This window comes from Myotis myotis, unplaced genomic scaffold (assembly GCF_014108235.1).
Source record: "Myotis myotis isolate mMyoMyo1 unplaced genomic scaffold, mMyoMyo1.p scaffold_m19_p_2, whole genome shotgun sequence".
Lineage (NCBI taxonomy): Eukaryota > Metazoa > Chordata > Mammalia > Chiroptera > Vespertilionidae > Myotis > Myotis myotis.
Window position 1 is genome coordinate 27,411,065 of NW_023416324.1, and position 15,762 is coordinate 27,426,826.

At 49.1% G+C, this 15,762-nt stretch overlaps 1 protein-coding gene across 13 annotated transcripts in view; it reads left to right on the forward strand.

Moving 5' to 3' along the window:
* The window catches only part of ERI3 (ERI1 exoribonuclease family member 3), a 132,433-nt gene that overhangs the window by 49,691 nt on the left and 66,980 nt on the right, over positions 1-15,762 (forward strand). Inside the window, exon 7 of one of the 13 annotated variants that reach the window (XM_036348198.1) lies at positions 8,761-8,833. The exons of the other annotated variants lie outside the window; for them this stretch is intronic. Coding sequence (XP_036204091.1) covers positions 8,761-8,833 — 73 coding nt within the window. The remainder of the gene's footprint in view (positions 1-8,760; positions 8,834-15,762) is intronic. 13 annotated transcript variants of the gene reach the window in all.

The window sequence follows — 15,762 nt, forward strand, 5'->3', positions numbered from 1 at the left end:
GCCAAATGGATCACCATAGTGAGATGATGGCTGACAATACGTTTTTGTGTCAGACTGATTTTCCCTAGTGCTGGGTGGCTTGAGGTTTGAGAGGCACTGTGTCAGAACATACGTGGGTCCTGTCCAGACAGCAGATGTGGGGCATTACCACACTGGGGACTCCCCTGAGGTAGGGAGCGAGGGTATTTTCTACAGAAGGCAGGAGAGCCAGCTGACAGCCATGGTCAAAGCCTCAGTCCTATAGCTCTGAGGCCAATGGGTCAGCTTCTTGGCCATGAAGAGGCTCAGTCAGGCCAGGCTCCCAGTGCACACAGAGTGTGTGCGTGTTGTGGGGTGGGGGGGTTGGGGGGGATTTCTGGAGGTTGTATAGGAATTCTGGGCCTTTGAGCTGCAGCCAAAGCCCAGAGAGAACAAGAACCAGACCTTCTGCCCTCCCTTCAGCTTCCCTAGAGCCCTCTCGTCAGCAAAGGTGCATCGGGTTAGCCCCAAGAAGGCAGCTTGAGTTGATGGGGTCATGTTTCAGCTGCAGCTAATCCAAGTCACTCGATATAAATCTGTCCCTGCTGCCTCTCCTCTCCCTCCCATCCCCAACCCACAGACAGGGAAATGAATCCTGGCCCTCACCCTGAATACATCATGGCAGGCTTGCCTCTAATGAGAGAGGGCCATTCATTGTGGGGTGAAGCTCCCTGCAGAGCCTGGGATGCCATTAATTAAAGAAAAGCCACCTGAAGCCAGTCGTGCGGTACAGCCTGCCACACGCTCAGATGGAGTGGTGGTGGGGTAGCCTCGTTAGCCTGACAGCTCCTTGGGCCGAGAGTTCGTGAGCTTGGAGGAGCGAGGTGTGCCCCGCCTCCACCTGAGCGCTCACATGCCTGGGCGCCAGCATCCTCACAAAGGCATGACACCCACCCCCCTCCACCTGCACAAGTCTTGGGGCCTGGAACTGGTGTAAAGGGGCTCCTGGTTATGGGCTTGGCCGGGGACTATCTGTTTCTCATGGACAGGCCCTAGGGCAAGAGCAGGTTTCTGTGGAGGCTGAGCAGGCTCCTGGTTTCCTACCTGTGTTCCCTTCCACTCTTCTCCATGTCCCTGGCACTACAGGTCAACAGGCAACTCATCTTGCTTCTTTCCCTCAGAGTCTGAGTTTGTGGAAGTTGATCTGCTCTGGGAGGACTTTGGGTCTAGAGGGACACTGTCTCCCTGGCAGACAGAGCCTCTGATGTTCCACCTTCTGGGCACTTGTAGGCTGAAGGGTGAAACTCCAGTGGCAGCCTCATCTCACCTCCTGGGAAAGTGTTAGAGGGTCAAAAGAACTTCAGTGATTATAGGAATCCCTGGAATGGAAGTTTGTCTCAGTTAAAATCCCAATAAAAGATAAAGATATTTGTGCCCAAACGGTGTAGCTCAGTGGTTGAGCATCGACCCATAAAACAGGAGGTCACAGTTTGATTTCCAGTCAGGGCACATGCCCTGGTTGCAGGTGCGATCCCCAGTAGGGGGTGGTGCCAGAGGCAGCCGATTAATGATTTTCCCTCGTGACTGATGTTTCTATCTATCTCTCATGCTCCCTTCCTCTCTCTGAAATCAATAAAAACATACTTTTAAAAAATTTAAAGATAAAGATATTTGTATAGTAAATAATCAGGCTTTGAGATGTTTTGGCAGTGGGAGCCTCATGCTTCAGTCTGCTGGAGAGCTGCTGACAGGGTGGCTCTTTACTGCTTAACTGATCCTGAGGCAAGTGCTGCTGCCTAGGTTCTGGTCCCTGGATTTGCATCTGGAGCTCCCCTTGACCATCTGTGAGGATCTCATCGCCTCCTCTTTGCTGGCAGCAGGGGCTCTCGTCGCTGAGACCTTTGTTATAGCCCAGAGTTGGGGAAACTCAGCCAGTCTCTGCCTGGGTTGTCAAGAAGACAGATTGGTCTTGTGTCTGTGACTCTTCAGAGCAGTCTTTGGAAGTCTGGTTCTATGCTCTATGGCAGAATTTGACAGACAGGCTGCTCAGAGAGCCTCAGAAACAGCTGGGGCCATGGCTTCACCATCCGATCTGACTCTGCATCCCTAGAGCTCGCCAGGTACAGAATAGAGGTTGAGTGGGCCTCCCATCAGGCATGACACTAGGACTTGGGCTGCACTCTTGTGATCTGAACATTTTTGGATCTCTCGAGGCCCTGCCACTGGCTTGGGCCCTTGGCAGATAGAGAGTGAGGCTGAAGGGCTTATGCTCTGAACTCAAGAAGGTGCCACTATTGCTCTCAGAAATTTTTTTCCTTCAGGTGAGATATTTTTGTGTTTTTTTAAAAACTCTGTATGACTCTTGAGACCCAATTAAAAAAAAAAAACTTTCTAGAAATTAAGATATGAAATAATTATAGTGGAGTGCATGAAGTATAAAAATGTGAAGTGTACAGCTCGTTATATCTTTATACACATACACACCTGTGTAACCACCACCCAGATCAAGATGAAGCTTTTCTATCATCCCGGAAAGTTTCCTTGTGCCCCTCTCAGTAATGCCTTCCCCCTGCAAGGTGACCACTGTTCTGACATCTATTACTTTTGCTTATTTTCCTTGTTCTTGACATTCATATAAATGGAATCATACAAAATGTACTCTTCTGCGTCTGGTTTTCTTTGCTCAACATAACGTACAAGAGATTCATCCATGTTATTTTATGTATCAGTTCAACCTGTGTAATATTCCATTGTGTTACTGTACTAAAGTTTATCTATTCTCCTTTTGTTGGACTGCCTACCTTCTTTAGTCCTTGAATACATATTTGTTGAATGAGTATGTGAATGTTCAATCTGATATGAGAATCTTCCTAGGCCTGTCACCTTGTCCCAATCCCCCTCGTCTTTTAAAACCTAACTCCAGTGCCTTGGGCATATGTTCTTTCTTGTCTCTTCTGAAATCCACACTGGACTCCCTCTCCTCTGAACTCCTGTGAATAGGGAGAGGCTGGGCTGACCCAAGGCCTGTGAAGGGGCTTTGAGCCATACTGACCCATTTATTTATTCTGTCAGCAGATGTTTATTGAATGTGCATTATATGCCTTGCACTGTTCTAGGTAGGGGAATGCAGCAGTGATCAAATAGCTCAAACTTCCACAGTATACTCCCTTCATGGAGTTCATGTTGCCCTGCAGGCAGCTAGCACTGTCCTCTGCCTCTTGGACCCAGATGCCAGAGAATCTTAGTCTTGTCCCGGCTGCTCTGTCCTATGGGATTCTGCAGGAGCCACGTGGCCTTGGCCCTTGCCACCTTGCCAAGGCCTCTCTGGGGCTTATGGGCTTTGGTCTCCCTTTTGTGCTGCTGCTACTGCTTGGCATTGAAAGGGTTTCTGAATATTGGTGCTTCCCTTCCACTGGCCTGGAGTCTGATTCCCTCTGTAAGGGGAGAGAATTAATCTCCAACTCTCCATGCCTGTAAGGTGAGTGACCTCTGTTTTGTCAGCGCTTGCCAATCTGTCCTCTAATTCCCAGCCACAGTAATGGAGACATTACTTTGTGCTAAAGCAAAGCACCAGTTCTTTGAGCGCAGATGCTGCACCAGTCCAGGCACTGGGAACAACAGGGAAGCTCTGTGGGGATCTCCTCACAGGTACTCAGGCACCTGGAGGCACCTGGGATTTGGCATCTGAGCAGCCTTGGTACTGAACTGTGGTTGACAGATTCAAGGAATCTGCTCTCATATTCTCCCTGACCACCATCTGTGCCAGAGGGGCAACTGCGTCAGTGTGGTCTGAAATAGATTTCTTTTGTCAGGCTCCTAAGAGCACGCAAGAGTCTGTGAACACCCCAGAAAAGAAGAAGAGCCAGGGAGCAAGGGTCTTGGAAGATGAAGGCCAGGGAACTCCAAGGCTGTGGCTGGCATAGTGGCCCAGGGTTCAATGATCTGTGGACTTGGGCTCAGCTCTGTAGGGCTTTTGGAACGATGGCTGTGAGTGGCTGGGATCAATTCCCAGTGTCCCAGGCTAAAGGGTGACACGACTCAAACTTGTTAGTTCTTTAAAACTGTTTCTTCCAAAGCCTGCAAGGATGTTGGTTTGGGGAAGAAAGCTAGCTAGCCCAGAGACTCCCAGGAGCCTGACAGGCCTTTTTCTCTGCGATTCTTTCTTGCAGGCAGCCTGAGGCAGCCTGTCTCTTTGTTAACAGAGTGACAGCAATGTGACACCATGGAAATAATTACTAACAAATCACGGTGCTGACTGCAAACAGCTCTCTGTCTTCAGAGGCATGTCAGGGTGCATTAGAGCAGGACTGGAGGAGCGGCAATGTGGGGGCTGAGGCGCAGCCCGCACTCCGACAGTCTCCTCCTCTTCCCCCTCCCTGACCCCTTTCTGCTGTGACTGACTTGCCTGCTTTTTCCTACTGGGTCAGCAAAGGGACCAGCTGGATAAGTGGCATGTGGCTAGTCCCGCTTCCTCTGGGAAGGTAGCTAAGACTCCTGTCTTTACTAAGGAACTCCTGGGTAGAGATAAGATCCAGGGATTTTCCCACTGTGGAGCCTCCAAAAGATGGAAGCATACTCCGTTTCTGATTTACTCTCTCTATTTGGGACCAGCTTCATCTGCCAGTGGTTTTGGGGGTGACATCGTATTTTCTGCAGCTGGATTCAGAATATGGGAGGCGCCTTGCATTTCAGTGTTGGTTCAGCTACCTTCCCCCACCAGCCCTGGTTTCCTCTTTACTTGCCATAGTCAATTTTTGGTAAGTCGACTTTGTCCATTCCCTCTTGGTTAGCAGAGTGATTGCTCTGACTGTCAGGGCTGTAAATAATGTTCCTGGCGTGTGTGACTGGAGGCAGCTGTGTGGGGTGGGGAAAGGAGTGGAAGGAGAAGCAGCACTCCGATGGCTCCCTAGCTCGCCCCCCTCCCCTCTCATACAATATTTATCCAGGGATGGGAGTCAGATGCAGCGACCTCAGGGGTCACCCAGTTAAATAGCTTCTGAACCTCCCTGCATTCTAATTGCTGCAGTTGTCCTTTGCTCTGGAGACTTCTCCTCCCCATTGTCTGCTGAGGCACACACTAATGGCTGTCCTCCCTGGCCCTGCTGGGAGGCATGTGTGTATGGGGGTGGGGTGAAGGGCTCATTGCTACCTTCCTTTCCCCAGGGATAAGGGAATCTAGGGCCTATTAACAAGTGGCTTTAGCTAGGAGGAGCACAGAACCCTGCCTCCCCCTCACTTCCTCCCCAGTGCTGTCCAGAGGAGGTCCAAGCCATGGGCTTGGTTAATGGGGCCAAGAGGCTTCACCCATTTCTAACCCTAGTGACTCCTCTGTAGGGGGACAGACCTTGAGTACTCAGTAGAGTACTATGTTCATCATCCTATGTTCCCATGGTCCCACATTCAGGGTTTAGAAACCTCTTATTTTTATTGATTTCAGAGAGGAACAGAAAGGGAAAGAGATGGAAACATCAATGAAAACAGAGAATCATTGATCAGTTGCCTCCTGCACACCCCACACTGGGGATCGAGCCTGCAACCCTGGCATGTGCCCTGATCGGGAATCGAATTGTGACCTCCTGGTTCATAGGTTGACGCTCAGCCACTGAGCCACACTGGCCGGGTGAATATGCTGTATTTTGCCCAAAGATTGGCCACATGCAAGTCTCTTTGGTCCCCTGGAGGTTGGTTTAGGTGACTGACGATGGTAGCAGGTATACCCCATTTGTTCATTTAAGAGGACATGTGCCACATGTCTTCACCCGGACCTTGTAAATGCCAGTTACCCTCCACTGCAGCTCTTTTCTTCTAAAGAGCACTGTTGGAAACTGCCATTGAAGGTGCTAAACACTGCATATCCTGGAAACACCGGCATTTCAGCAGTAGCCTCAAGTTAGGCCCTGTTGAGACCTGCTCTGGGCCCAGTAAAACTGTGCTGGGAACTGTAGGGACCGCCAGGTGACCAGGGCAGGAAGAGCAGCCTGTGCATAAGCACCCACAGGCTAAGTGAGGTAGAATATTAGTATGCTACAGAGAAGATACAAAACAAATACTATGAGAAAGAACCCAGAGGAGCATAGTGGAGACACCGAATGGGTGGTATTTTCTTAAGCAGTAAACTTTTTTAAAAAACAAGACTTGAAAGAAAGCCCAATATTTCAAAATATACAAAAGCCAAGTTGTCCTGGTTGAAGCTGGGGCAAGGCTTAGTCCATTCTTCCTCCTCCTGCCCCAGTCCACAAAGTAGCCTGACATCCCTCCTGGAACCCTAGAGCTCCATGGAGAACAGTTTAAAAACCACTGGCACGTTCTAATGCCCACCCAGAAGTGTGACTCACACGTCTTGAAGGATTCAGGAGAGCTGGGATCAGGGCAGAGTAGATGAGCCAGGGGTTTAGAGGAAACAGGTGTGTCTTTGAGTATATTGGAGCAGAGGTCAGGCTATCCCAGATCTTGAATGCTTGCAGGATGCCTCTCTGCAGAGCCTCCAGAGGGCAATGTAGGACCTACAAAGGCAGCCCAGGCAAAGGGTCAAGATGGCCACAGGCCAGGTAGAGACTAGTCGAGGATGAATGAGGTATCTTGGAGACAGCTCAAACTGCTAAGGAGCTCCTAATTTTCCTGGCCCAAACAGAATAAATAGTTCACCAGCTGAGACACTGACCAAAGTGCTCTGGAAACCTCCCGTCACCTGCTCCCCCCACCTCACTCCCTGCTGCCTGCTGAGGCCTCTGCCTTACCATCTGGCCAGGTTCTGCAGGCACCTCAGCACTTCCCGCGGTCACAACAGGTGGAAGAATTGCCCTGGGAGGAATCCTGGAAAGACACTTGTCTTGTTTCACTGGAGAGGGACTGGAGAGAGACAAGTTATTTGATTTCAGGGGAGTATTTGTGGCACTGGGAAGGTGCATGTTGTATTGTTCCGTAGGATGTTTGTGGCACTGTGTGTGCTTCATGTGGTCATTTGTGTGGGCTCCATTTGTGTAGGAGAAATGTGAGTAGAGACAGTTGGCTGGCAAGTGAGCCAAAAAGCAGTGGAGCAGAGAGGCACTATATACATATCCAGTGCCTTTTGGAGGCTTTGAGCAACTGCCTGGCAATGGGGATTTGAGGTTGGTTTTCTCTGGGAGCACTGGCAACCTGGCCTGTGGGCATCCCTCTGCACCCGCCTGTGTTCTGGTTTCTGTTTGGGAACTCTCCAGAGCAGCATGTCTGGGAACACTTCCAGCTGCGCTGCCAGACCCAGACGCAGGTGACGGCCTTTCGTCTGTACCATAGGGAAACCAAGAGGAAATTAAATGTCATTTGCCCCCTGCATAGCAGGTCGCTGCCAGATCAGACACTGCTGATCAGAGCTGTGCAGATCAGACACTGCTGTGCAGAGGGCACCCAAGGGAAAGCTTGTGCCTGCAGCCATGCCCTCTGAGCTGTGGAGACTCCCAGGTGATGGCCTGGCTCACTCCCAGGCCTTTCTCTGCCAGCCTGGGTTCACCCTGGCCTGGAGCCCAGCTCTGTGCTACATGACAGCTGTGGCCCATGCCAGGCCAGAGGGGTGTGTGTCCCAGTGGGAGCGATTGGAGGGGAAGGGCAGTAGAGGACACATGGGAGACAGTGAGGTGATCAGCCCCTCTTCAGAGGAGCTGCAAAGTATTGTGGAAAAGAGCAGGGCCTTTATTAAAAATTAAGAGACCTGGCCCTAACCGGTTTGGCTCAGTGGATAGAGCATCGGCCTGCAGACTGAAAGCTCCCAGGTTCGATTCCAGTCAAGGGCATGTACCTTGGTTGCAGGCACATCCCCAGTAGGGGGTGTGAAGGAGGCAGTTGGTCGATGTTTCTCTCATCGGTGTTTCTAACTCTCTATCCCTTTCCCTTCCTCTCTGTAAAAAAATCAATAAAATATATTTTTTTTTAAAAATTAAGAGACCTGGGTTCAAGTTCTGGCTCTATTACCTATTAGTTGTGGAATCCTGGGAAAGTCACATTACTCCTCCAAACCTCCATTTCCTCATCTAAAAAGTGGAGATTATAATAAACTCTAGCTCCTGACATCTGCAGGGGAAGTAGCTTCCTGTTGGGACTGGTACCAGAGTTTTGTCACCCCACCTCCCCTCAGTCTGGAAGGATGGCCTGGAGCCCCCCTGCCGTCTGTGAAATGAGTTGACTGGAATTGATGGGAAGTGGGGTAGGTAGTACTCTGTCCAGGAAGGCACAGCTGGTGATCTCTCCCTGCCTGAGGCCTTTCCCTCTGGTCCTAGTCCTCTCAACCAAGCATCATAGGCCGTTATGAATGAGTACGGGTGACGGTGGTCACCCTCCTAATTGTGGGCCTCAGCTGGCTCCCTCCAGACTCACACTTGCACTGCCCTTCCTGTTTGGGAGGGTTTCAGGGCTTGTCCCAACCTCTCCTTTGCCTTGAAGTCCTAGTGGCAAGACCCTCTGCAGTGACATTTATTAACAGAGCTCTGGGAATAGATGTTTTAATACTGTGAGAGTTCTCCCTAGAAAACTACCCTCACTCCTCCCCTACCCCCCCCCCCCCGCCCCATTTGAAGTATGGCCTGCTGGTGGTGAAATTCATTAGTGTTCCCTGACAGGCAGTGGCGACAGAGGCGCTCGCTGTCTGCATCCCGCTCCCTCACTCTCGTGCTCCTGCTTCACGCACACTGATATTTAAAGCTGATGGGATGCTTATAGACTTCTTGTACCATGACAAGTTTGGGGAGGGGCATGGGGGAGGAAGAGACAGACAAGGAGCCAGCTGTCACACTGGTATTTCAAACAGTACTCTCTCCTGACCCTTTGCAGGCTCCAGCAAGTGTATCATCTTTCTGAAGCCTGTGGTTGGAATTGTAACCTGCAGCTGTCCCAGAGGATGGGGGCAAGTGTGGGACAAAGTGGGCTGAGAAGTCGGCAGTGCATTCTCCCAGGGCTGTGCACAGGCAGAGAAGAACAGAGGGACAGTGGGGGGCGGGGGGGGAGGGCGGGGGGGGGCTGAGAGGGGTTTCTAATAAAAAGCACCCTGGACATCTGGTGGAGGGTGGAACTAGAATGCTTTTCTGCCTGTAGATTCAAGTACATTGAACTGTCCAGGGTTGTCTTTAATATGATCACGTTCTATAACCCACTTTGCCCCCATCTTATCCCCCACCCTGCACTGTATCCTATAGCTTCTAGAAGGGGTTGCTGGCATGAGGCTGCTGCCTATGGGCAGTGCCTTTCTCTCCCTTGCTGTCCTTGCCGATCCTGCATTGGCTGAAAGCACTGGGTGCTCAGCCTGCCGACGGTCTTCTGCCATGGTGCCATCTCGCAGGTGAGATGGAAACTAACTGGCTTTGATAAGTAGGAGGCTCAAGCATTAATTTTTTATACATCAGCAGTGGCCAAGTGAGTGAATTCAATTATTAGTCTGCTTTCTCTCTACCTTCCTCCCTCCAATGTGCTGGTTGAGAGCAGAGACTAAAGAACCTGTTGAAATGAGAAACCCTATTTCCTGGCTTGACCCCCTCACTAATTCGGGTTAAATTGCTACGCTATTGCAGTGGTGACACATTGTGCTTGCCTCTGTTTGTATAAGAGTCTGCAGTGGGGGAGGAAGGACCAATTTGTGCAGAGATAAAAGGTGTCACGGGCAGATAACTAACGTCCCAGCCTCGTGCCTGCTCTCATTGTTGCTCAATTTGCTTCATGTGGAAGCCCAGCCTTCCCTCTTTCTCCCTTCCCTCCCCTTGCTCATATTTTACCTCGATGCCACAGTGTAATGATGCCCTGCGTAGTGGGGGAGGAGATAGGCACCTCTGGCTGACAGCCCTTCCTGATAACCAAATTCCAGCCCATCCATCACCAGCTACTCTCCTCAACTTGAGGAAAAGTGATCGTGAAAGGCGGGCCGTTTATCACCCGGGTCTGTTTATCTCCTCTGGGTGGGGAAATAGAAACAGGAGGGACAAAGAGCTGTGTCCCCAGCTCAGTGTGGCCTCAGCTGGGGTAGCCTGCTTGCACTGGATGCAGACTCACAACCTGCTGACTGGAGGCTCTGACTGGGTGGGACTCTCAGACGGGGACCTAGTGGGAATGGAACCTGGCCTGAGACTCAGATTCTTGACTTGGGGAGAAGCCTAGGAAGCTTTGCTGTTCTGAGATGCAGGACAGCCAGCAACAACATTCTGTGGGAATGTTTGTATTGGAATGAGCAAGTGGAGAGACCTTGCATGGAAACAAGCCCCACCCACCCCTCATACATGTCCCCTTGGCGGGCATTTCCATCTGGCTGGTTGGCTGGATCTACTGGTCAACTCCTTCGCCAAGCTAGGCCTTCCGTGCCTCCATGGTCCTGCTCTGACTTTGAAGAAGACAGTGCCTTTTCCCCTGCTCTTCTCCTTTGCTCCTCAAACCCCCCTTTTTCTGTATATCAGACCAGATAAATTAGTTTGCCATGGCAGGTGAGTAGTACATGCATGTCCTAGAGCTTTTGGACACCAGAACGGACAGCCTATATCACTCCAAGGTTTAGGTCACAGCCTTTTCAGAGAGGCAGAAAGGGGTCAAATATGGCTCCAGATTTGGCTGGCCTCCTCCTCTTTAAAGGCTTGAGTCTGCTAAAAGTTAGACATGCGTCTCCCTGACTTGGGGTTGCCCTTAAGACTTGCAGAGAGAAAGGCACAGAGGGAATAGTGCCATGACCTTTTCTAGCACTGGTGCCTGCTCTCCTGCTGGTCCTAGCTGCTGGTGTCTGCCAGTTGGCCTCTCAGACCTCCATGGATGCTGTTGGCCTCCTTGACTCAAGACTAGCAGTTCGAGCAGAGCCCCCAGCTCTGCTTGACCTAATCTTCAAAGCTGAGCTCCTGCTCACAATGGCTTCATCCTGCCCATACCCATTAGCACGGGTGGCGTTCCCTTAATGAGCTAGTCCCCTGCCTTGGCTGGCGTCCAGCTAGTCACACCTGTTTGCCATCAGGGCTGTCTGGACCACGCCTGAGTGCTGGGCTGCAGGTGGTGGGGCTGGATGAGGGGTGGGTGGGGAAGGCTGGACTCCTTTTGCTTTGTATTGTACACTTGTTGGGTGGGGGGGGGCAGTTTTTCATACCCCTGTTCCTTCCATACTGAGCAGCGAGGGCTTTTTTTTGTTACTTAAAAGGATAATAAGGAAACTTGAGGAGTATTCCATCTTTTCCAACTTCCCCCTGGATGGAATAGCGAGGAGCCAGTCAGGTGTCTGTTTTGATGATTTCGGGTTCCAGTGTATTAAGAGCAGGGCCACATGTTTAATTCCAAAGGCGGAGGTCTGGCCCTAAACCCCACAGTATTTGGAAAGTGATCATATCCCTCACTTTAGAGTCCACAAGCAGGACTGGGAGGCCCTTCCTTAAAGGGAGCCCCTTGCATTCATGAAACTGAAGGAAGTTTTGATTTGGTTGAAAAAATCCCATTCCTTTTTACGGCCTGGACATAATTGGCTCTTTTCTATTGGCCATCAGTGATGTCATTCCGACCCTCATAAAGAAGGGGAAATCACACCTGTGGACTTGATGCATAAAATTTCATTGGGCAACAGTAATAAGTATGGCCAGATGATGTTTGGGCAGTTGAGGAGCTTTGTGCCCATGATTCCAGCTGCATGGAGACCTGGGCACCATAAACCTGCCTGCACGTTCATGCCCGCAGGCTAGTCCAGGGCCCACTGCCAGTGGCTCTTTTCTTGGGATCAGTATCTGGTAGGAACTCACAGCATTCAGACCCTTTGTGCCAGGGGGACTTTTGCTCTTTTCCTTTCCAAATTGGTAGAACCATGTACCCACTGGTACCTACTGACTGTAGCCGTAGGATCCTAAGAACCTTGGGTCCAGGTGTGATCTTGAACTACCTCTTCTCTAAGGCCCTAGATCTTGCCTTCCTAGGGACCGTGAAGAGCTCTGAGTGAATGTACATAACTGATGCCTTGTGTAGTCAGAAGACTTAGATTCCATTTCTAGTTCTGCCCTTGGCTTGTTTTATGTTCAAGCAAGTCTCAGTTTCATCTATGTAGGGGATAATGACTACTCAAACCCACCTTCTTCACAGGTTACTCGCTTGGTGCTCTCTAAGCTGGCATAAGATTCTGTCATAGAAATGTATAGCTATCTTCTCATGAGTTTTGGTTCTGTGTCTCTTGTGAAGATGGGCCTGGGCCCTGCTACTTCTGTACACTTGTGTCTTGAAGTCACAGGGCTAGGACCAATTACAGGCTAGAGGACTCAACCAGAATGCTTGTGAGTCTACAAACTGCATGTGTACCTGAGTGAGAGTCCCGTTCTCCTCTGTCTCGGTCAGCCGTGGGTACAGACAGCACTCAGGATTGCTGCTGAACCATACTTGAGGCTAAGTATCCACTCTGACAATCTGTCTGTCTAGTATGTCCTCAGTGTGCCCCCTTTGTTCAACCTCCAATATGAGCAGACAAGATTGTACTGAGCTAGACCCTTACTACCTGGGTAGGAATGTCTATAGCTAATGCCTGCTTTGGAAATCTCTCCCAAGAAGGAGCCTCCCCTCCCTGAGGGCTCGCCACAGACAATAAGATTCCTGGCCTGCGTCAAAGAAAAGACCAGGTCTGGCTAAGGGAGGATATGATAGGTGCTCCAGGACTTCTACCTTTTGCTGGCCAGTTCCCCTGACTGTTCCTTTGTGGAGTCTGCTGCTTCCAGTGACCTTCCCCTCCTTCACTCACAATCCTTAAAGTGATTTTTCAAAAGTAGCTGAGCTCAGCAAGCATTTTCACAAATAGTAAGGATAAGGAACATGAAAAAAAAATTGAAGGAAATAAGAAAATTATCCAAACATTACAGTTCTGCTTAGGCCAGTGGTCGGCAAACTCATTAGTCAACAGAGCCAAATATCAACAGTACGACAATTGAAATTTCTTTTGAGAGCCAAATTTTTTAAACTTAAACTAGATAGGTAGGTACATTGTTATTAACTTAATTAGGGTACTCCTAAGGCTTAGGAAGAGCCACACTCAAGGGGCCAAAGAGCCGCATGTGGCTCGCGAGCCGCAGTTTGCCGACCACGGTCTTAGGCTAGTCACATTCTAGCTCCTAAGACCACTTCTTGTCCTTCAGAACCCTGCCCAGTTTTCTTGTATTCTTTGCCCTTGGTTCCCACATGGGTACATCCTACCTAGATACCCGTTCATCATCTTGACCTCAGAAGAATTCCCCTTCCAGGAAATTGACTGGTTGTGGTTAATGTCACTGTGCCACCTGGATTTTTGAGAAGAACCTTCCCTTCAGGTAAGATATAGTTCTTAGAAAAGTAAATCCTTACTATACTGCTTGACACCTGAGGATCGGCTTCCTCTTAGTGTCTGTCAAATAACTGAAGAGGAATGGAGGGAAGACTGAACTGCCCCGAAACATTCTGGGATGGAATCAGTCATCTCAACTGGATTCCCATTGCCAAGCTTCCTAAAAAAGGAGTTTGCACTTGTAGTCTCCACTTTCTTGCCTCTTACTCACTCTTAAGCACGGTGCAGGCTACCTTCTGCTCCCACCAGCCCGCTGATGCCAAATTCATTGGGCGTTTCTCAGTTCTCATCTTGCTTGACCACTCAATGGCATTTGACACTAATGACCTGCATTTTAAGCTCAAAAATCAGTTCTACACAGTGTGGAGCAAAAGTAGGTTTACAGTTGTCAGTACACGAAGCACAGAGTTTATTCTTGTATTATTACTTGTTAATTATCGTATTATTTTTCCATAGAAATGACTGTAAACTATTTTTGCTCCACCTGTATAGGAGCCCAGATAGGGGAGGCTTGCTTTCACAGTAGTTTAGGTTGACCACTGGTGATGTGAAAAGGTCCAGGAGTCCTGCCTTCCAGGAACAGGGGTGGGTTGGGTGAGTCCTGACTCCTGGTACATTATCTCCTGTGGAATTCTTGAAGGAGCTGAGGGTGTGTGACCAGGAGAAGGGAACTCTGGGGGAAGCTTCCTGGGCTCCCAGATCTTGGGAGGGCTCTGCAAGGAAGAGATGGAAGTCTCATTCTCTATAGTTTCTAAAGACATACCTCAGGACGGAAGTTACAAGGAGACAGATTTTAGTGTAGTACTAAGAAAGGATGGCCTAAGTATTTAAGAAGTCCAAAATTAGAGCTGAGACAGTATGTCTCTTGTGTGTGGTAATGGTTGGGTAGAGGTGGCTTGGTTTCATTTTAGCTCAATAAAACTTACGAGACATGGTCCCTCTGCTCCTCTCGTTCCATATTCTTCCCAGGTGACCTTAATCTATTCTTATGTCTTTAATTTTGCTTCAGTTACATTAATGACTCAGCATTTTGTATATCCAGCCCAAACCTCTCTTTAAAACTGGATATCTAGCTGCCTCTTAGATATCATCCCACTGCTGAGTGTCTCCTAAGCACCTCATGCTCAATAGATATTGAGAGCTTACCAGGTGCCAGGCATCTACCTAAAATTGCATTCCCAAACTCGTGCCTCCTTCCAGTGGTGTACTAGGGGTGAGGCAGTGGGAGCAGTCCACCCTGGTTTGGGCGTAAAGAGGATACAACAATAATAAAATTGACTAAATGTTGGTCTGCTCTGGTGTCAAATATGCTCTCTCTGCCTCTCTCTCCTTTATATCTGTCTTAGTGAGTAGCATGAAGCTAGCCAAGGCACAAACTTCGAATTGGGTTCTACTACTTTCTCTCACTGCCCCACATCCCCTTCAGTCCTCCTTTACACCTCCAATATCTGTTGCTTGCTCGATATCTCTGTGACTACTGTCTCGTCTCCTGGCTACTACCCAGCTTTATTTAGTGTATTGTTCTTGATGCTTCGGAACAGGAACAATCACTGTAAACCACAACTCTTTAAAGCAGCGGTTCTCTACCTGTGCATCACGACCCCTTTGGTGGTCGAACGACCCTTTCACAGGGGTCGCCTAAGACTATCCTGCATATCAGATATTTACATTACGATTCATAACAGTAGCAACATTACAGTTATAAAGTAACAACGAAAATAATTTTATGTTTGGGTCACAACATGAGGAACTGTATTTAAAGGGCCAGAAGGTTGAGAACCACTGCTTTAAAGGCTCTCTATTGCCTGCACCTAAGCTCTTCCCTTAGCAAGAAAACTATGATCTTTCTCAGCTGATATTTCGTGTCTTCCTCCATCCTTCCATGTACTCCAGTGCTCCAACTTAAAGCTGTTCTGTCTACTTCTTTTATTGTCCAGTCCACTGAGCAAACTGTGAGCCCCTTATGGGCAGGCGTTAAGTATTACTCTTTTTTTTTAATATAAATTCTTTATTGTTTAAAGTATTACATAAGTCTCCTTTTTCCCCCATTGACCTCTCCCCGGTCGCCCTCACCCCCCAGCACATGCCCTCACCGCCCCCCCCCCCCCATCTGTGTCCATTGGTTATGCTCATATGCATACATACAAGTCCTTTGGTTGATCTCTTATCCTCTCATCCACCGTCTTCCCTCATCAGTTGGACAGTCTGTTCGATGCTTCTATGACTCTGGTTCTACTTTGGTTCATCAGTTTATGTTGTTCATTATATTCCACAAATGAGTGAGATCATGTGATATTTATCTTTCTCTGACTGGCTTATTTTGCTTAGCATAATGCTCTCCAGGTCCATGCATGCTGTTGCAAATGGTAAGAATTGCTTCTTTTTTACAGCAGCGTAGTATTGCATTGTGTAGCTGTACCACAGTTTTCTAATCCACTCATCTGCTGATGGGCACTTAGGCTGTTTCCAAATCTTAGCTATTATAAATTGTGCTGCTATGAACATAGGGATGCATATGTCCTTTCTGA